The following is a 22385-nucleotide window of genomic DNA, read 5'->3' as shown; positions in this document are numbered from 1 at the left end:
CAAAGCGAATTTGTATTTCACCGTTATTAGCATACACTCCCGAAAACACCCGGATGCTCCGAATCCACGAAGGCAGTGCCCGAGCGTTAGTGTTGCACTGTGGGTAATGTAGGCCATGGATTTTGACAAAATAAAACGTAAAACGCGGAATAAAATCATATCTGGTTCTACTGCAGGTTGTTGGCAGCATATTTTATTTGATTAATTTGATTAGTAGATTTGTTTATATAAAAACTTTTTTTAAACACATCACCACAGTTGACTTGATTCAATCTAAAAAAAATTCTTAGTTTTGCTTCAAAAACTGCACAGTTTGCCGTAAAATCGTTACTCCTGCCTTTAAAAAAAAAACAAAAAAAACAAAAATTAGCCTCGAGTCTTTAACATTTACTATAAAATAATCTCACACTATGGTGAACATAGGTACCTAACCTACTACCTAAGAAGGTATTTGAAAAGAAAAAAAAAAAGGAAAATTGTTTAAATTGTATTAAAAAAAAAAACAAAAAAAAAAACAAGCCAAAATATCACAACCTTTATTTATATTTTATAGAAAATCTTTAATTTATTAATTGATGTACAGATAAACAGTCCAAACTATGAATTTCTTATAACATGTCTCCATCTGGTGGCTGAAGGAGCTCCCTGCAGCAGGTGCATCATGAAAACCATGTGAGAAAGCATAGCACTTGGCACCAAGAGCTTAAAGAGGACAGAGTGGCATCGCCTCTGGAGAGAAAATAAAGCAGTTTCACTGATGTCAGAAATCAGTTTGAATGTTTCATATCCAAGCTCAGGTGGAACTGATCCGCCCCTCAGCGCTTCTTCCAGGTGAATTTCCGTCGTGCTCCCTCCTGTCCAGGCTTCTTCCTCTCCCTCACTCTTGGGTCGGGGGTCAGCAGACCAGCTGTGGAAAAAAAAAAATGAAAAGAACGAAATATAACTGAACACAGGCGCAGATGAGTAAATTTTTATGTATCTATTAGTTCATTAGTACATGCATGTCATAACACAAGTAGTCCTTATGAGACTGGAGAGTGACATAAATATTTATGGTAGGGAAGATCACGGTAACGTTTAAGTAACAAAAAACACAGCAGCAAACAACCAGCTGTCACGGAGCTTTGTGGTCTCAGGAAAACCAGAGGTGATAAAAACTACACAATAAATTCAAGACTAAATAACTTTACTTTATTATAGTTGGCTAATAAAAAAGGTTAGCTGAGAAAAGAAAAGAAAAAAGAAAGAAAACTCTGGAGAAAATACTGTGCTTTGTTCTGTTCTCCGTCAACATGATCCTACACTGCTTCAATAATGAGGTCCGACTCATGACTGATAGTGTTCCACTGTATGTTTTTCTATACAACTCTGATTTTACTGCACTACCAGTGTGTTTGGGATCATTGTCATGCTGAAAAATGTTATCAATCAGATGCTTCCTTGCATGATAGATTCAAAACCTGATGGCACTTTTCTGCGTTATTGTCACAATTACTTAATGTCAGCAGATTAGACATGTGACCCTCCCGTTCCTGGTGACAACGAGCCGGCTAAACAACAACAGCTGATTATAAGCTAACATTATGCTAGTTAATGTTAGGCTCGTGCCTCCTGAAAATCCCAAGTTCCTTGTGACAAACTCTCATACAGTATGAAAATTTATTAACTAAGTGTCTGAATGCAGCAATTCAGTGAAACTTTGTTCTCAGTGAAACTAGCATCAGCTAACAGAGGCTAACAACGGCAAAATACAGCTGTGCTTAGTAACAGGAAATTTTCTAGAGTTGCTTTGCTGTCTGAGAACTCTTGCTACAGATGAACGGTGACTTGAGTGACTCGGGGTAACCATCTCTGTTTTTTATTGCTAAGTGTTGATATTATTCAAATATGTTCATTTACAGTTTACAAAATGTGTTTGTTTGTTTTCCCTTTTTACACAAACAGCAGTAGAAACATGCCGACCGGGTGTGGCCTTTATGGGGTACAGTCTAAATTTAATATTGTTGATCTCTCCTTGCTGACTAAAACATGGCAGCTGCCATAGCTAAGGCGGTGCACTTAATTGGGAGGGGTAAAGCCTAGGTTATCCTCAGGTTTGCAAACAGACTGCTGCAGACCCGACGGCCAAGCAGTCATTCCTGTTATGCTGCTTTAAAGTCAGTGTGTAATGTAAATTCTCTATGGAGAAGTCTACACGGTAACAAAAACCAAACAGGACCTTTGCACTAACCATCCGACGACAAACTTTACGTGACTGGGACCCAAGTAGACCCCCAGACTTCCCGAATCCATGCTTAGGAAAACAGAACCCAGTAAAGGTAATATGTAATCTACTGACAGAGATTTTAGACCCTCTACCTTAAAGAACATGCTTTTCAGATACGGTTTATTTAGGCTTTACATGTCTTGTTCAGTTCTTCAAATATTTTAAGGACACACTGCAAACCACGCTTAGATATGTCCATCCAACCAAAGATTTTTAAAACCAGCTGCACAAGCTGGTGAATGAGCACTCTTTTAATCCCAAGTTGTAAAAGTATATCAGTGGTAGTAGTTTTCAGACAGGATGCTGCCGTAGGAGATACAAACAAAACAAAACAAAGCAAAACTACCCACCTTGTCTCATCGCCTCCCCATCTCCCTCAGACAGGAAGCTGAGCAGCGCACGGGAAATGGCGAGTCTCAGGGCCCCCGCCTGGCTCGACCTGCCGCCACCGCTCACCTTACACTCCAAGTTGAAGCGGCCCAGCACGCCCATGAACTGCAACGGGAACATCAGCTGCTCTCTGAGAGGTATTTTTAAAAAAAAAAGAAGAAGAAGAGAAAATGACCAAGAGATAATAAGGTGAAAGAATGAAATGTGGCTGAATGGGCAGACCAGGAGTGTGCACTATTTAACAGATAGCGGTATCAACGGCGGAGGCTTAGCTAATTTAATGTCTGGTTGGGTGACTTTTCAGACAAGCGTAGAGGATCCCGGCGCTGTGAAATGCCTTCTTTTACAATCTCACCACCACATATAACAGAGTAACTTCTGACTCAGCAGGAAGAGGATAAGAGTGTGTGTGTGTGTGTGTGAGTGAGAAAAAGAAAGTGTCTGTGTTCTGGATGGCGTCTTAGGCTGAATGGCCCATAGCTGCTGACAAAGTCAATTGTCACCTCTCTGCTCCAATTACAGCCCCGTCCTCACACTGCGTGACAACACCAGCTCTGGACATTCTCTCTCACACACTCACACTCTCTCACACACTCACACTCTCTCACACACTCACACTCTCTCACACACTCACACTCACACACACACACACACACACACTCACACTCTCTCACACACTCACACTCACACACACACACACACACACACACACACACACACACACACACAATCACTCAACTGTGTAATTAACTTACTACACAAGGAGATAAATAAAAAACGAGGCGATGCTGTGAAGAGTGAAAAAGCTGCTTTTTAATTTTAATTTTTTTTTTTGGAGAGGTAGGGGTGGAGGGTGGAGAGTAAAACCCATCGCGTCTTGCATTTTAAGGAAAACGGTATCTGTGAATGAAGCAGTGCAGAGGCTGTGAGGTGGAAAGGCTTATTTGCTCAGAGTGGAAACCTTCGTGCTGCTCTCCTCACCTGTCCTGCAGCACGGGGAAGTATTGGAGGTAGTCCTGGCCGTTGACGGTAATGTGTCCTGAGCCGCAGTCCCGCAGGATCACTGATGAGTCTGATGTCTTCCTCCGACCTGAGAATGACAATGAAACACAGTCTGGTTTTTTACTTCAGACACGAGTGTCATGTTTGCAAGTTTACTACAAAGGTTACCTTTTTTAACCTTCCAAATCATCCCAGAAATGACTGGGAATGGAGGAAGTTACCTGGTCTCGCATGTAGCAAGAAAACAAAACACTTTGTTTAGGCGAGGGAGGCATGAAGCATGATAATTCAGCAGAAATTACCCTCATTGATGGGCTCAATCAGACATTAGAAGGAATTGATACCCAGGAGGTGTCAGACTGATGATTATTTGATGTAGACACTTACAGTGGTCTCTCTCCTGACCTGCTCCGTACATACTGATGATGTTTTGAACCAAACAATTCCATCAGACCCATTTTCACTGATTTCTAGTCCAATTCTTGTGTAATATGGGATGCCTCAGCCCTATCTCCCCGTTTTCCTTCCTTAAGAATGGCAGTAGATGATGAGCTGAAGGTCCAGATGCATCTCTCAAGTTCTGTGTCAGGTCTTTGCTGGATTATTTTCTGATTCTTAATACTCATCAACTCGACATGATACATTTCATCTACTAATAGTTTTTTAGACCAGAAACTTCTTTTGTCCTCCAATTGTTCAGTGTCCTTGATTTTTTTAAGAACACCCTGCACACCATGCTGAGATATGCCAAGTTTTTAGCTAACAGCTGTTTGAGAATCCCCTTTTTGGTGTAATGATACTATTTAATCTTAAACTGTGTTATCTTTGGAATTTTTCAGAGATTAAACAAAAGAAAAGGGTACAAATTGTGTGTTTTTGTGACAGGCTGCTAATAAAAAAAAGTGCCTAAAGATACAATTTAACAACACTGGTTCATCCCTTTAGCTAGAGCTTTTTTTAATGTTTGAATGAATCTTCAGAGAGCCTGGAGAACTAATGCTTAAGAGCACTTAAAAAACACTAGTCTGGCTCTTTGGAAGCAAAATATAAAGAACTGAGGAGGGGCTCAAGACCTTTGCTCAGCACAATAAAATCATGCTGTTTTTTTTTTTGTTTTTTTTAAATTTCCCCCAAATACTCTGAATTCCACAAAAACTGTGCAATGAAATTATTTGCATTTGTTTTTAAGCCTGGCTAAATCTGCTCACACTGTCACATTATCAGAGTTTTAGCCAAGACAGAAATACCAAAAACTGAATCTCCACAGACTGCCACAGATTAACGTGTTTACGTCTTGCTACAAAAACAGTTTTGGTCTTGCTAATTTATCCATTTGTGATGGCTGTGCCTGGTCAACTGGCTCCACTATGACAAGAAAACAACAGGTGGTGAGGGTGGCCATTATTTCCATACAGAATATGCATGCTGACCTCTAGTACACATGTACAGATCCCAAAAAGCCACATTAAAAGGGACATACCAGGGTGAAATCAACCAAACGTGCCTTAAACTGAGAGGTTCCTTTTCTGTGTTAAACTGTTTTTTTGGTCGATTTTCAAAACTTCTGAGACTTCTGAGAAACACATCGCTGTTGTGAACCTACCCTCCGCGGTGCTGAAGGCCACACCATTTTCATCCTTCTCCAGCAGTGGCACCAATTGCTTCAAGGACTGAGCCTCCAGCAGCCGACGGTATCGCTGAACGAACTCCTCCTCCGTGCTGCTGTACGGCATGCAAAGCATGTGCTCCATTAGCTTGATAAAACGGTCGTACTGAAGACAAATGCACAAAAATGCAAATCAAACTCTTGGACACAAAAGAGGTGCAAAATAGGACGACAAAAAGCATAAAACCTACATCATGAGTAGAGATGGTCTCCACTAGTAACAGTTCCAGCTCCTCCTTTGTCAGCCACCGGCTTGGGCCGAGAGAGCTAATGGAAACAGGAAGAGATGCGAAATAAAAAAACTAATTGCCAAAACCGCTTTAAAGACTTTTGATTGTGGACTCTTCCTCCTCTTACATCAGCTGGGCATCCTGGGAGAAAAGTCCTTTGGCCCTCAGACGGTCTTGGTGCTTCTCGATTTTCAGGATTTTGCCATAAAGATCCTAAAACAACAAAAGCTTTCCTCAGTCTTATAGAAAAATCTTACTGAACACAAATCAGGGTTGAAAACGGGATTTTAAGGGGAACATCTTTCTCCATTGCCCATCCTGGCCCTCCACAGTCAGATTTAAGCCCTACATCAACACTGACATGGGGCCTAAAAATCCAACCAAAGCTCTCGAGAACGAGAAAAAGTTCAGCCGTATTCTAACCAGAAGAGGAGAAACAGTTTTCATTCCATTTCTATTTTACCCATTTCATAGACTGAACAACTAATGAGTGATGGAAATAGAGTGATCTGCCCAAAAGCCCTTTCTTCTGTTTAGGAAGTAACTTTCATTCCCAGGAAGTCTTTTCCCCTCCTTCAGGCAGCTGTTTTTCTTCCTTCTGTTAAAGTCTAAAGCGCCAAAAGGATTATGAAAATAACCACAGCACTTGTCTGACTCTCTTCTCTGTGGCCACAGAGGAACGGTTAAACCTTGCTGATTGGCTGCATCCGCACAGCACCTTCTGGCAGGGCAGCGCAGGGGTGTACGAGGGTTGATTTGTGCTTTAGAAAGAAATCATTGTGACATGATCATAAAGCACTGATTCACTGCTCTTTATTTTGCTAACAGCTTTTACACCTACATCGCCCGCTGCTGATTTTTGGCACAATCTTGCTCATTTAACTCATTGAAAGCATGAAAGTCAAAGTCTGAATGTTCTGTGTACAGTTACTGATCATTTCTGCACAATAAAAGATGGATGAGGTACAGATTTCTTTGTCAACATCTTGTTTAATTAAACCTAAACGTCACAAGTGACGCCCTGAAGCTTCATCCTTCTTTTTGACTCTATGCTTATGAAATAAACCTCATGCTCTACTAAATAAGTCTTCAAACAAGAGACTGAGACCATAGCTTTATCAGTAAAGAGTTTACTGAGGCCATAATTGGAGGCTCATTTTCACATGGATTTCTACACAGACTACTTCCTGTGACCAGAGTTGCAAGTTTAAGACACCTCAGCGTCAAACTGAATCATTGTTAAGTGACTTTAGACATGTGCCAGATGGGCTGGTCTGAGTATTTCAGAAACTGCTGATCTGTTAGGATTGTCCCACACAACCTTCTCCAGGGTTTACAAAAAAAATAGTTTGAAAAAGAGAAAATGTCCCGGTGACATCAGAGGTCAGCTGAAAATGATGGTTTCCATGTGATAGGAAGGCAACAGTAACTCAAGAAACTACTCGTTACAACCAATGTGTGCAGAAGAGCATCTCAACAGCAGCAGAAGACCACACAGGACCATGCCTGTCAGCTAACAACAGGAAACTGAGGCTATAATTCACACAGGCTCACCAAAACTGGACAATAGACGTTTTGCAGATCTGAATCAGGATTTCTTCTGCAAGTTTCAGTTGGTAGGGTCAGAATTTGGTACAAACAACATGAAAGCATGGATCCATCCTGCCTTATATCAATAGTTCAGGTTGCTGCTGGTGTAATGGTTTGGAGGATATTTTCTTTATACACCTCTCTGCATTTAATCATTAGTCATTATTAATCTCTTCCACAGTGTGTCTCTTGTCCTGTCTTACTCTCGTCACCCCTACTGGTCGCAGCAGATGGCCGCGTCTCCCCAAGCCTGGTTCTGCAGGAAGTTTCTCTTCTGTTAGGAGTTTTTCCTTCCCACAGTCGCCAGGTTCTTGCTCATATTGGGGCCATTTAATTGTTGGGTTTTTCCTCTCCAAAGAAGCTGTAACTAATGAATTGACCAGTGAGCGTAGAGTTAAAGACCCAGACAGTTCAAGACTTTAGTGTAAAAGATGCTAATTTCTTTGCAGCCTTGTTGAGAAACTGAAAATAAAGAACTTCATATCAGCCTTTAGTGGAAAAAAAACTAAAAATAATGAGAATAAAAGCAGATTACAACTAAACACTTTTAAAGGATAAAAACTCTTTTCTATTTTTCTACTAATTTTCTATTAGTTTTCTTTACAGTTTAATTTCAGTCAGTTTGTAATGTCATGATGCATTTGCTCATGTATTGTGTAGTAAAATTGACCTCGGCAACTGTGCTGCACAACTGAAGCAGAGCTGGAAGGAGCAAAAAAAATCTGGAGTTAAATACCCGACACTAGAGTTTCGCTGAGCGGCGGATCAATGCCGCGCTGGGGGTAACCTGGGGAGAATGTGTCATGGCGACGGACACAGACAGAAAGGCAGACAGACGGTAGGGTAAGATCGGGGGAAGAGAAGGAGGAGAGGGTGGGCATGCTGGTCACGTCCCCGAGGCAGTCCCCACCCCCACCCCACCTTAGCCACACAGCGCCTGGGTGAGAACTCATTTCCCAGTCAATTATTCACCAGATGTTTGTTTAATTCCTTCTTGATAGAGTGTGCCTAATCCGCTGCCACTCTGACCAGCGACAGAGGGGTACGGGAGGAGGAGAGAAAAAGAAAATCAAGCAAACATCAAGGAAAAACCAATTTTCTTTACAAAAAGAAAAAAAAATACAGTAATAGAAAAATCAGAAAAAAAGAAGGCGAGAGGAGAAGGCAGCTTGAGTTACACGTGTGCAAACACTGGCTCCTACAATGGCGAGGAATAATTCGCATGGATTGGCGGGATGAAAGGAGGTGGCGGCGGAGTAGTGGGCCAGTATCTGGATACATTTAAGTTGAGGCTGTTACAGAGACAGACAGTCAATAAAGGCTCTTCAAATGCACGTTCAGAGCTCCGGCTACGTGAGAACGAGGCATTAACTAACAGCATTTATTCGGTCTTCGTGTGGAAAAGGAAGGCGAGTTCTCGGGCCTCCCTGGAGTTGTGGCCATAAAGGGTTCAGCGGAGCAGCGAGCAGGTTAATGTGCCACGCCGGCTGAGAGGAGAGCAGCCGAGCACGAAGGCTGCTTCTTTACACGCCACTGCCCCCTCCTGGCAACGCTCCCGGGGCTTGTGAGACAGCGAGACGATGGGTAAAGGGCAAAGGATGGGAAGGACGGGAAAGACAGACATGTCTGACATACCTATTTAAACCCACAGCAGGGGGTGCAGATTACAGCTGCAGGGCAAAACGATGTGTGTGTGTGTGGGGACAAATATTCACATATCATCCCCCTCTTCTCTCTCTCCTTCTCTGTGTTGCAGATACAATCAGACAGAAGAACAAGCGTGAACGGTGTGCCTGCTCATCTGCCCCACTCATCCTCCTCTTCATCGCCCAGCCCTGCTTCCCTCCAAATCCCCGAGGAGGAGGTCTTCCCCGTAGCGGGACAAAGCCTGACAACCAGACACCTTTGATGGGACTCGAATCCTGGACATAAAAAAATAAAACTACACCGTTTATTCCAATCAAAAGGGTTTTAAAATTCTGTTGTGTTTGTATCTTTGTCTCAAACGGCTGTTTTGCTATTACACAGGCCAAACACATCATTTGATCTATTTTTAATACAAATGATCTCGGCACTGCAGGACAAAAATGCCCTGAAATTATTTTTCTTAGTGGAGTCTGGATATACTGCTGATGTGCGTTTACTTTCTGTTGTAGTAGTTTTTAAATTTTCCCTCTTTTGTGGTCTCAACACCAGTGTACGGTTCATCTTCACTTTAAGAGGCTTGAAATGTTTGTATATTTCATTTCTGGAGTCACCGTGTTCACATGATTTTCAGAAAACTTGACCTCTGACCTTGACTTCAAATTTAAATATTGGTCTGACTATTGGTGACCACTGATATTCGAACTCTCTGAGATTTGCAGTAGATGAACCTAAGACAGGAAGACAGGTCCTGTTTGGTATGTTTAGTAAGCACCCAGAGAGCAGGTCTGGGTGCTTAGGCTAAGCCGATCCCAAAGCCACCCTCAAACATCACATGTACACAGACACAGACAGAAGAGGATGAGGGGAATGAGAATCAGTATGTATGTAAGTGCTAATTGGTGCCCCCTGAAAGCCTGAACTGAGCAGTTTCTGTCATATTTCAGGCCTGCTCAAAGAACAAAATGCCCGGGTGCATCAGAAGTTAGTGAGGGTGGTGTCTGCTTACGGAGTACGGAGCTACCCTTGGAAAAACTCAACCTATTCTAATGGTGTGAAAACCAAATCTTTATTGAGATATAATGAGGTGTCAAAACTCCTCATTAAGGGTGCAGGGAGGTCACCAAATGTTGTGTTTACGGGGGAAAGAGTTACGATTAAGGATCTGAAAGCCAGCACTGGGGTGCCAAGATTGGAGCCTCGACTGCCTTCTGTTTACACGGACAGACTGACTGAACAACACAATGTTAAAGGTCAGTGAGCCAGCCTGTGACTGTGTATGTGCTTATTTAAAGAAAAGTTGCTAAAATGATATAAAAAGTTGCAAAACCCAGTGGCAAATTTGTTAAGTTTGCAACAACGAGGCAAACTAACGCACAATGTCAAGTTGAAGAGGTGAGATGATAAACATCTCCACATGAAGAAAATAGAGTCTGTAATTAGCTTAAACAATAAACCTCTGCAGGTGGGCTTGTGTCTGATTATATAACTGCGACATCAGGTAAGGAAATCACCCCAGACTTGAATTAAAGATAATGGCTGTCTGTGCTGTGATTTCAGCTGTATTTAAATGTAAAATAATCACCGAGGGGGAAAGTTAGATGCAACAAAAGCTCTAGTACTTTTATTCTGTCACACGGTGCACAGCCTGAGAGCAACAGAAGCAGGAATGTCCGTGTTCTTAGCAAGTCCCATTCCTGATAACTAAGACTGGAGGAAAATGACATGTGATGCTCACTGCTTAGATTAAAAGCTGAAGATGTACAAAACTATTATCGAAATGCCAATATTGACCAATGAATACCTACACAACAGACGGATATTCAGGTACAACACACCCCCCCAAAAAACAAAGCAAAAAACAACCAAACCCAAAACTGTCACAGTGTTGTGAATTCCTTTGTGCTAAAAGTCTTCACAAGTCTTCAAGAGCCCTAACAAAAATAAAATCCTCCATTAGTTTTGTTTGCTGAGATTTGGGGGCTGGGTGATTAGGTATTCCACAGGGATCCATTCTTGGACCTCTTTTATTTATTCTTTACACAATATTATCTCTGTCATCCGCAATTTTTTATGCAGAAGACACCATTTCATATGCCACCGTCTCTTCCCTTGATCTGACCATTGCAAATCTGCAGCTGGCTTCTGATAAATTTTAGAAATCTGCTATTGCACATAAACTTGTTTTAAACAGTGACAAAACTAAATGCGTGATATTAACAAGATTTACAAGGTCCCCTAAAAGTATCCGGGAACTACCCTTCATATTCAAATGCTTTATAGTCATAAAATCCAAATGGTTGACTGATATAAATCCTCGGGCTGGATGAATTTAAAAAATCATTTAAAAAAAAAATCATCCAGAAAAGTTTTTTCTGTGTTCATTTTGAAAACATATCTCAGTCTATGTCAAAAAGCAAAACATTAAGGACGGTCAAGAGTGTACAAAACCAACAGGTAATGATGCAACCCTCACCGTGAAGAAATGTTTGCCAATCAAAAGCCCACAAACAATAACAGAGCGCACAATTTTTTGAAAATCTGCACCCTGGCCGGAGTTTTTCCAAAGCTCAATTTTCAGTGATCCAAAATGCCATTTATGTGTGGACGTAGACTGGGAAGCTACATCCAGATTTTCAGTTTTAACGCGCTGGTTTCAGTTCCACACAAAAGAAAAACTAACCAATCAAGTCATAAATAACAGTTTGCGAATAACATGACGTGGCATCTGGTGTAGTGTAACAGCTTTACTTCCTTGGTGGAAGAAGTTGTCTGATGGCAGCTGAAGCAGGGAAATAAATATAATATATATACTATAAATACTTAAGTTCATAGTGTTTTCCAACAACTACATCAGCTGACAAGAACTGCATTTAAATGTGAGCTATGAAACTACATCTCTTAGTGACATGCAGCCTATATTACAAAAACAACCTTTTGCTGCAGTTTGAAAACCAGCTAAAAAAATTACATTCATGCAGGGCTATAAAAAATATCTTCAGCTACAAGAAGAACAGGAAGTCGTGCAGCAGATTGTGGGTTAGTCCTGACCTCAGACTGTAAGTACAGAAACAGACTCAAGGATATGCCATAAAAACATAAATAAAAACTACTGTTGGTACTATGTTTTGTAAATTCATGGTACACAGATAAACCTTCGGTATGACAGATGAAAGATGACCTCAAAAGGTTCAACATGAATCCAAACAGGTGAAAATAAGCCTCCATCTCTGCAGCAGGTTCCCCCCTGAGATTCGCATGTTAAGCTGGACTACCTCTGACCTCCTGCTCGCCTCACCTCCCTCTATTCTCCCACCTCTTCCCTCACACCGCTGCGTGGAAAAGAGGATCTGACTTCGCTGCTCCTCCAGGGAACGGCACCGTCTTCTTTCAACTCACTCTGTCTGAATAGGATATGACCCGAGGGTGCGGGAAGCAGGGAGGGAGCAGGTGAGGAAGAGCTGGGGATTTGAGGGGGATGAAGGTTTAACTGACAGCGCTGCTCGCTGCTCCAGCTGTACTGCCGTACTCACATGCATGAGGGAGTAGTAGGACTGCTTGCCAGTGTAAAACAGGAAGTGAAAGGGCCGCCCGTCTGCTCCCCACTGGACAGCTTTATGGAGAGGAAAATGAATCAGCTCTGGAAACCCTCAGTTAAAAAAAATGAATAAAAAATGCATTCAGGAGCAGATTTACATACCTCTTTGCTTGGGAAAGATTTCATCAGGATGCTGGAAATAAAAACAGATTTGTTTCAGTAAAAAAAAAAAACCCAAATAAATAAAATCAAACAACTGGTGATGTGTAGAGCTTTAAAAGCCACCACTCCTGAGCTCTACTCAGGAACCATCTTTTGCTTCTGTTTACCCCTCAAACTCACTGATGTACCAGACAAGTACCTGTGCTTGTGATGTTTATATTTATACTGGTGACCACAGTGAACGAGACAATTTACCAACCTACCTGAGGTCAAACTGAAAAGATCAAGGACATTTCATCATAAAAGCACCAGAACTGATGCGTTCCATCAAACTGCTGCTTGTGTTTCCACTGTAGACCCACCAACATTAGAGAAATTACTCAGCACTAAGCTTCTTTTGTTTGTTTTTTACATCCCTTTCAATCTTTAAAAAAAGGACAAAAACAAAAACAAAAAACCAGGTAAATTGAACAGACCATCTTTAAACTAAATTTGTTTCATTTGTTCTTTTCTATTTTAATATTTCAACTACATATTTCCTTTAAGAAAAGGGCAAAAAAAAAAATTGGGACAATATGAAACAACAGTGCTGGCGTCTACAAAAACTGGTTTTGAAGAAAGTGGAGCCCTGTCCCAGTTCAGATTTTATTTTTGTTTTTCTTTTTATTGTGCCCACCATGGAACGTGTCCTCCTGAGAAGTTCTTGTCCAAGATCATAGATGGTAAAGAAAATCAGACGTATCTGTGTCCACTGGTTGATCATCTACATCGTCGTCCTCCACAGAAACTGGCTCATCCATATTAATGTTTTGTGTCCAGATATGATGAACCACAGCTTGGCTTATTGTAAATCTGCTTATTTTTGCATGCTACAAACTGGAGATGTGTACTGTGAAAGCTAGCGACTAAACCGAGTTGGTCTGCACATGCCTTACATGTCTGTACCTTTTCATGTGGACGTTTAGATTGGAGCAGTGGGGATAAAGGGGGCTGTTTGTTCAGGGAAGGAGACAAACAGGTAAAGAGGGAAACCCCTAACTTCTCTCTGACAGTGTTAGTGACCTCACAGTATGTTTATGATTTCAGTTTTGGCACTGATTATTGTTTTATAGTCTCATATTATAAATGGGTTGAAACCGACCCAAACAACACAAAGATGAGAATTTTCACCAGAGCATTTTATCATTTTGTAAAATTCAATTTTTGTCTTTTGTTTTGTTTAAACAGAGATTCCTGACAATGTGAAAAAGCCTTGAAGCAATAGCCTAATTTAAAAGGTGTTGCCACGACAGGTTAATGGAAGTAAATAGGGGAAAAAAGAGAAACGCTTAACCAACAAGTAAATTAAACCGTGCAGTCTTACCTTCATGAGCGGCCGAGCTGTCTTCTCAAACAGGCCGGAGGGAAAAAGGTACGTGATGCTTCTCTGTGGGCGAAAGACAGAGAAACAAACAAACAAATACATAAATAAATAAATAAAAGGAGATGGCAGTTTGAGAGATGATGGCACATTATGACAACGCTGACATGTCCACACAACAGAGGTCACACCAACAAAGTGACAGAGTAAGAGGCGCAAGCTGCTTGCGGGTTCAAGGAAAGGCGAGCAAGGTGTGTGTGTGTGTGTGTGTGTGTGTGTGTGTGTGTGTGTGTGTGTGTGTGTAGTTAGAGGAGAAAACAAGCATGAAAAGGCACAAGTTTAGGCTTTGTTGACAGCGAACAGAGGACACTGTGGATGTCTAACAGTTCACTCCGAGTTCATCCTCTGCTGTGTGTGTTATTAGCAGGGCTACAGATGGCATTGGAAATGTGTGTGTGAGGGAAGAAAGGCCCCTCATCAAGACAGCCTGCTCATCTCTCTCCCTCTTCATCCCACCATCTCTGCACTCTTCCTCCTGTCCTGCTCTCTCTGTCGGTTCAATTAGCGAGGCAGCAGGTGCTGCGGGGAGAGAGCAGGTTGCTGCCTTTAAGGTTGTCAAAACGACGGAAAAGTAGGAAGAAAAAAGGGGGCCGGTCGAGGGAAATGTCTGCGCTAAAGCTGTGAGAGGCAGGAAGAGGAAGACAAGTGAGGAGAAGTTAAAGGGTAGGAAAAAAAAATAAAAGGAGGAGGAAAAGGGAAAGACGAGGAACAGATGAAGACGCACCTGTGTGTCCCCAGAGAGTTGACAGAGATGTGGAAGAGCTCCCCGAGGGGGGAAAGACGGAGTGACAGAGGGGAAAAGACGACTTAGCAGAGCCACAGCGCACAAAGATATTTTTTTTTACTTCATGGTGAAATAGGAAGCTGCAACAGGACAGACAGTAGTGGAGGAAAAGATCAAAGACGAAGATGAACAGAGTTATTTTAAACCTACAAAACCACGAGTGAAGATTCAAAACTTCACAAATTCACTGCACGATTCAATATCTGTGAGATTTTTTAACATTTTGTAATATTTCGAGTATTGCAATAATATATACCGTATTTCACGACCATAAGGCGCACTGTCAATGAACGGTCTGTTTTCATTCACAATGCGCACCGGATTACAAGGCGCATTAAGTGAAACAAAACAGTCAGATACCTCACACTTTAGTCAACCTTTTCTTCTTGCTTCCTCCACCTCTGTGCCATTGATTCACCAATGCTGAATTCTCTCACAGCTGCTCTATTCCCATGTTGTTGCAGTATATTAATGACTAACCTCATATTGTGGATGGATTATCTCAGTTGTTCTCCTGACTGAAGTTTGGTCTGTTTACAGCATCCTGCCATGCGATTGCATTTGGTGAGGTCTCCCGTTGACTTTTATTGAGTGGAAAAAGGTTAGCATTCGTCCTCCAGCTTGACTGTGTTTATGTTATGCTAACGTAGCTGTGTCGCTAGCGATGGCGTAGCACATCATTATATACCAGCTAGCCCAACTTCAGCAACCCTAAAAAAGTCACTGCTGTTCAGTTTTCTGTCTTCATTTATGTTGGAAGTGATGGCAGAGCTGTAAGTTTGAATTCTTTCAGATATCTCTCAGTCAGAACATGCTATATCATGTTTAGGTAGAAGCTAGCGAGCTAACTTCCTGCTAACTTCTAACTCTGTTGAATTTCATAAATTCTGTTTTCATGGATGTTAAACTTAATTGTTACACCTGGTAAAGCAGCAACGGGACCTGAAGAGGACGGTTTTTTGACCCAGATTACTCTGCCAGGCTCCTGACTACAATAGCCATAATGCTCCAACAATCCATCAAGCAGTGCGGCTTCATAGCTTACCAAAGTCGTACTAAAACATTTCTGACTGATTTTTGAGCGCTGTGTACCACATAAAATCAGTTCGAGGTCAGCAAGCACAACCAGAATTCATACTTAAGGCGCACCGGATTATAAAGGGCACCGTCGATTTTGAGAAAATTAAAGGATTTTAAGTGCGCCTTGTAGTGCGGAAAGTAAGGTACTGCAAATAATGTTCTCAAAGTTAGACTTTGCCAGTATCTGTTTATCCAATAAGATAAAGTTGTCTCACTTCAGTTATTGAGATTGTCAAACAATTCAACACTTGCTGAAACCTGCCGTAAAAGTTGCCATAACAGCCGACTTGACAACTGAATGGAGTCAAGTTGTCCGTTACATGAAACCAGTTTCTAATAATACAGCAATTAATTGTGATAAAAAAATACAAAGACAGAAATTCATATTTAACTATTATATTTGCACTCAGCAGCCTTCCAGTTCTGGGAGGGTCCTGTGCTGGATTCCCCCCCAATGCAGCCAGTTTAATATAGGTTTACTCGACTAACACTATCACAGCTGCATGAGATGCCACAAATGTACTCAAATGTATAATTTTTTCAAAAATCAGTTTAGCTAAATAAGACAAATTTTTTCAAGTTCCAGCTTCTAAAGACTAAAGACCAGAGACTGTATATAAAAGATGGAATCCTACTGCCTATGGTAGACCCAATTTCCCTTTATTTTTTCAAATATAGTTTGTACAGTAGCAGATAATCTCTAACTGGTACATACTTTTATTTTTGTTTTTCAGTTCTTACCGGTAACAGCTTGTAGGTACACTACTGCCGCCTTTTGGTTGTAGCAGTGTGTTACATCTTAGCAGGAACCAGTTAAAAACAAGCAAACTATGAGCTTCAAGATCATAAATAGCTGCATGGACAATTTATATATAATTTAATGACTGAATATTCAAAAATTGTGATCATCGCTAACAAGAACGCGACCAAAACTAAAGCACAAACTTCATGAATGTTTTTTTTTAATGGCAGTTAAGCTTTATCTGTATTCATATGTATGAGTTATACAGTTGCTATGAAGGGAGAAGCTAGCCTAGTTGGAAATTTTAACATGATGTGGGGATTGACCCACTATCGGAAGCAGCCTCGTGGCCATTAGAGGAACTGCAGTTAGTGACACTTTTTTCAGCCTCCTTATTACCTCTAAAATCAGAAATCATCTTTTATTCGCCTTTGTTTAACCTGATAATGTTCTAAGCACTTTATAAACAGTTCCCTAAAAATGTTTCATTTATTTATGATTAATCTATTAAATATTGTCTAACTGTTTCAGTGCTCGTTTACTTGCAAGTAAATTTGGCTCAAAAAGTCACCAGAGTCCCAGAACAAAGAAAAAAAACCAAATAAATAAAAAAAATCTGAGATTTTTTGGGCCTTTCTGGGTCTGCGCTCTGTATTAATTCCTCCTCCTGGCTGCAAACATCCTTTTGATTTTCCCCGGGTCTTTATCACCGTCACACCTGAAGAGTCTGGACTCCAAACTGGAGCGCAGGGATTTCTCAGGTGCCCCACTATGCACCTCTGCAGTCCTCCCAAATTTTCCTCTTTCCCTCCACGCATCCAAGTCCAGGCTGCTGGCCGTCGCTTCGGCTTTCACAGCCTGGCGCAAACAGCTCACTTCATTATTTGTGAGGGGCACTGGGGACTGGACGAGGGACGGGTGGGAAATCGAGCTAAATGGTTAGAGCAGTGAGGGCTAATGTATTGCCAAAAAAAAGAAAAATCACAAACAAGCTTTGGGTGCATTTAAGGGCGTTGCTAATAGCAATGATGCAGTGGATTAGACAGACGCGGCCACACCTGCCTGCTGCACGTGGAGCCAAATGACGCTAATGATGCTGACAAAGAGTGGAGGCTTTAAACGCATCAAACTTCTGCCTGCAATGCCAGATAGGATGGTGTGAGGGGGAACGACATACCAAAGATGGCCTACGGTGGATTCAAAGCCACCATGCTACAGTAGGAATCTACACTGCCGCACAAACTCAGCATTTCAGAGATTTACAGCTCACTGTTCACTGCTAAAGACTCCAAAATTTATTGTTTTTAATTTACAGAAATGTTCCTAAAAAGGAAATTCAAACAAACAGGAGTCAACCACAGTTTGTTTGGGACTTTTTTTAGTGGCGTATTAATCCACATTTAGTGGCTTTCTGAGCATTTGACTGAGATGTGATATAAATATGTCATCTGCTCAGTGGATCTGGAGGTTTTAATGTCTAGAGAGGTGGGAAAAAATAAACAGACTCCACAATTTAATATAGTGAACGTCAGCAAATGCCATACGTACAGTCCCTTAAACTCAATCGCTTCATTAGCTGGGATCACATATCCAAATGGGATTAGACACTTTTTAGTGAAAGAAAATGTCAGATGGACGGTAAGCAAAGATCTGGGTCTAAGACTGCAGTTTTGCCCAAAACGAGATGGCATTACGCTCATTTAAAACTGGGTGTAAAAAGGTTAAAAGACTGGCTGTTGAAGATGGCAGCAGGAAACACAGAGCACGAGGAGACATCAGCAGGTGTGTAGTTCAGCAGTAAGTGTGGCTGCAGGGTGGTTGTTGTAATCTTAGATGTGAGGATTAGCCTTTTGTCTAGGGTAGGGCTGCCACGATTAGTCGACTAGTCACGACTACGTTGACTATCAAAATCGGAGACAACTAATTTAATAGTCGACGCGTCGTTTGAAGTAGGGCTGGGCTATATCATACCGTTCACGGTAATACTGGTGTAATTTTGGGCAACGATAGGAAAATGAAATATTGCGATAGAATATGGGTAAAACGTGCATGCGCAGTGCCTTTGTTTACATACACACATGGCGGCGACGCAGAATGAAAAGAGCGAAAGTGGATCGTTGAATGAAACGGATGAACCAGAATTGGTTTGTAAAAATGCTGCAACTTCAGTGGTGTGGAACTGGTTTAGCTTTCGTCCGTCAGATACACAACAAAGCACTATTTTTGATAGCGCATGCTAGCGGGCCGTCGTTATTACCGTGTTGTTTGGAAACTACGGCACACTTAAAATCAATCCTTTGATTTTTCTGAAAATCGACAGTGTCCCTTATAATCCCGTGTGCCTTATGTATGAATTCTGGTTGTGTTTACTTCCCTCGAAACGATTTTATGTCGTACACGGCGCTCGAAAATCTGTTAAGTTCTAGCTTAGTGTTAAGTGAAAATACATTGATGGGGTTTTTTGCACTAATGAAGTTGTGGAGTTGTGAAGTATTTTGTCTAGTGTCAATTATATCGTCAGTTATATCGTTATCGCAAATTTTCAAATGTATATCGTGATAAATATTTTTGGTTATATCGCCCTGCTCTAGTTTGAAGCTTTGTAAGAAAGATGCAGGAATAAGTAGTAGGATTTAATTGTGTAATAACGGACTGAAACAGAAGATGGCAGCACTGCATGTACAAGGATGCCAGCTGCCGTTAAACCCCAAAGAAGAAGAAGCAGTGTCCGGTATTGTAGCTGTGTCCAAATTCAGGGCCGCATCCTCCTGAGGCCGCATTTGTAGGCCGATTACGTCCAAATTCGAAGACTCCTCCAAATGCAGCCGAAAAATGCGCCCTCCTTTTCCCCAGATTTGAAGGATGGGTCGAGTGTATCCTTCGTGGCCCAGCTATCCCAGAATTCATAGCGCGGCCCTGCTCAGTTTCCAACAATGGCGGCAGCTAGCTAGTTTTAATATTACTCTTATTATTCTTTCTGGGTCACAAAATAAACGTTTAATATATTTTCAGGCGAGAATGTAGCTGTGTAAACTTCAAATATCTGCTCAGTTTATCAAGACACCACATATTTTCAAAAGCGCTCTGACGTTTTCAGAGACGTCTGTTACCCACTAGCTTGATAGCTAGCCGGGGTTCAAGGCTCACTAGAGCTGCGAAAAACCTCCCAGCAAATCGTTTTCAAACCCACCGCCGTCTTTCACTACTCAGGTTAAACATGATATATAAGTCACTTAGATAACTTAAAAATGTTATTGTTTGATTTTTTTCAGTTTTTTGTTTTGTTCCTGAGTAAATCAGTTTGTCTGAGATTAAAGTTATAGTTTTTACACAGCTGAATAAACGTCAAACAGACAACTGATCATCAGAAGTGTGAGATGCTCGAGAATATACTCCGGTGTCCTGTTATATTTTAGATAGCAAGGAGCAGACGGCTGAGTTTATTAAACTCCACCGAGACAATCTGCAAATTTCTATAAAAGCTTAATAAACTATCATCTGCTCTTTATTTTTAGTTAGCACATACCTTAAACACTTCAAGCTTTAAGCAAATGATAGTTATATAAGAGCAGACACATGCTGATGCAATAAGCTGTACGTTTTACGTCCAATGGATGCATGATCTGATTAGTCGACTAATCGCAAAAATAATCCGTGACTAGTCGACTATCAAAATAATTGTTTGTGGCAGCCCTAGTCTAGGGTCACCTGCGTTTCCCAGTAGCAGGAGAAAAGACAAGAAAGGAGAGTGCTGGGGCAGATTTCAGATACTACACAAACATCACTTTCACACTCCAAGCCAGATGAGATCACTCACTCACGCCAGCTTTCTGTTGATTTGCAGTTATATTTCTATATTTTCTTTTCACAAGTGCCAAAATTAAGTGACCCCTGCCCAGGCCAGCTCCTGACCTACATCAATTGCAGATACCTTTGCAAACACCACTGTCAAGTACTCAAGACTCACTAAAGAAGTGCTGAAAATCCCCAACTATGTCATGTACAGTTCAAAGCTTAAAATGGTGCAAAAAAAAATCACATGAAAACCTCGCCGTTCTCGTCTTTTTATCCTTTATTTCCCACATAAAGCATCCTGCCTATGTGTGATGCTTTAGAAGCTGCTTCCAAATTCTTTCTAATTAAAGCGAACTTACATCGATGTCCTCCTGGGTGAAGTTCTCGGGATCTTCTCCCATCATGTTGGCCAGGTGGCGTTTCCCGATTTCGTACTCCTCCACCTGCTTTTGGATGTACTCCAGGGTGAACTTCTCCGGTCCAGCGGCCGCCAGGTTCTTCCTGCACAGGGCAGAGCTCACACATACCTGCCTGCTCAGCAGCACCTGGGGACGGGGGGAAAAGAGCCATTATTGTCAGACAAATATCCAGGGCAGCTCGATAACACAGCCGAATTACAGTTAAGAGCTCAGTAAACTGACATAAATCACCTCAACGACTGTGGCACATTCATGAAACTACAGACGTGGTGACAGGTTCTTAATTTAAATATCCGTCAGCGGAGATTTGGCTAACAAACCCTGCTAGAAGCCGCTAACTCAAGGACGAGGAAGTTTCGTCCTTTATTTAAACATATTCGCGTGCGTTAAAGGTGAAATAACGCGTTAAAATGTCACACGCTACGTTAATTCTACCTGTTGGCTTACCTGCGTGGCGACTGTGTTTATACTCGAGCTGCATGTCATACATTTCCCCAGAAACGAGCCCACGGTCCGCACACAGGACGCCGCCATCTTTGCTGACAGCGGTGACGTCCGAGGCGGAAGTTGTCTACGTCAGAAACACGTGCGGTAATCCGTAAAAATAAAATAAAATAAACTCTGTCCGCTTAATAAAACAACAACAACAACGTTATTAGAAGTGTAAATTCTAAAATCAGGAGTTTGTTTTAGTTTCTTTGCAGCCCTTTTCTGTTTAAAACAATGTCCTGATTTATGTATGTAGATGAATGTTGCTGGTGTCTTTACAGTTTACAATTTTAGAAGAATTACCCCTGAAAATATGGCATAATATACATCCCACCAAGAATTAGATGCTGATAGTATGAGTGAGGCATAAGTAATTTTAGCAAAGGGAATAAAGTGTAGACCTGAAAACTGTGCCAAACAAATAAGAAATTTAGGTCAGTAGTTTGTATTTCAGGCTGTAAAATTGACATTATTTGAAGATGATTATCAGCTGTTTGTGTATATATGTATAAAAAGGGTGGTCTTTATTCTTCAAGCTCGGGTCCTCTACCAGAGGCCTGGGAGCTTGAGGGTCCTGTGCTTTATCTTTGCCGTTCCTAAGACTGCGCTCTTCTGGACAGAGATCTCGGATGTTGTTCCTGGGATCTGCTGGAGCCACTCACCCAGTTTTGAGGTCACTGCATTGAGTGCTTCGATTACCCCTGGGACCACTGTAACTTCACCCTCAACATCTTCTCGAGCTCTTCTCTGAGCCCTTGTTTTTCTCCAGCTTCTCGTGTTCCTTCTTCCTGATGTTGCTGTCACTTGGTATAGCTACTATCTATCACTGTGGCCGTCTTCCTCTGCTGCTCCACCACTACTATGTCTGGTTAGTTAGCCATCATCAGTTTGTCTGTCTGTATCTGGAAGACCAGTAGGATCTTAGCATGGTAATTCTTCACCACCCTGAGGGGGCATATCACATTTTTAACTCTGGATTTTCATGCCATACTCAGGACAGACATTCCTCTCTGCTATCAGTCCAGCTCGATGTACTCTGATGTACTCAAGGATGTTTGTTGTCTCATCCTAGACAGTGGTTCTGACACTCACTAGCCACTGGGCTTCTTTCTTCTGCTTAGAGTACAGTCTCATGTTACTGGAGCTTTTCCCCCATCTATCTATCTAT

General features: G+C 41.6%; 1 protein-coding gene across 1 annotated transcript; it reads right to left on the bottom strand.

The window, feature by feature from the left end:
* Positions 1–535: 535 nt before the first annotated feature.
* On the bottom strand, positions 536–21291 carry mrps9 (mitochondrial ribosomal protein S9). Its single transcript, XM_085398700.1, has 11 exons — positions 21176–21291; positions 20669–20854; positions 13852–13914; positions 12489–12519; positions 12322–12401; positions 5682–5767; positions 5516–5591; positions 5262–5430; positions 3638–3746; positions 2617–2786; positions 536–907 (listed from the first exon to the last, which is right to left on the bottom strand). The coding sequence occupies exons 1-11, from the start codon at positions 21260–21262 to the stop codon at positions 816–818; spliced, it is 1149 nt and encodes a 382-aa protein (XP_085254826.1). The 5' UTR covers positions 21263–21291; the 3' UTR covers positions 536–815.
* Between the last annotated feature and the right edge of the window lie 1094 nt (positions 21292–22385).

The sequence above is a fragment of the Rhamphochromis longiceps genome, linkage group LG23 (genome assembly GCF_057381845.1).
Source record: "Rhamphochromis longiceps isolate RC_006_pf linkage group LG23, R_longiceps_female_GT1.1, whole genome shotgun sequence".
Taxonomy (NCBI): domain Eukaryota; kingdom Metazoa; phylum Chordata; class Actinopteri; order Cichliformes; family Cichlidae; genus Rhamphochromis; species Rhamphochromis longiceps.
Note: the sequence above shows the minus strand (reverse complement) of the source record. Positions and strands in the feature narration are given on the sequence as shown.

Coding starts and splice junctions, on each gene's coding strand:
- mrps9 (XM_085398700.1), bottom strand. CDS start 21,262: ATGGCGGCGTCCTGTGTGCGGACCGTGGGCTCGTTTCTGGGGAAATGT. Junction 12,402..12,488: donor AATCTTTCCCAAGCAAAGAG/GTATGTAAATCT, acceptor CTCTCCATAAAG/CTGTCCAGTGGGGAGCAGAC. Junction 3,747..5,261: donor GGCCTTCAGCACCGCGGAGG/GTAGGTTCACAA, acceptor TGTCATTCTCAG/GTCGGAGGAAGACATCAGAC.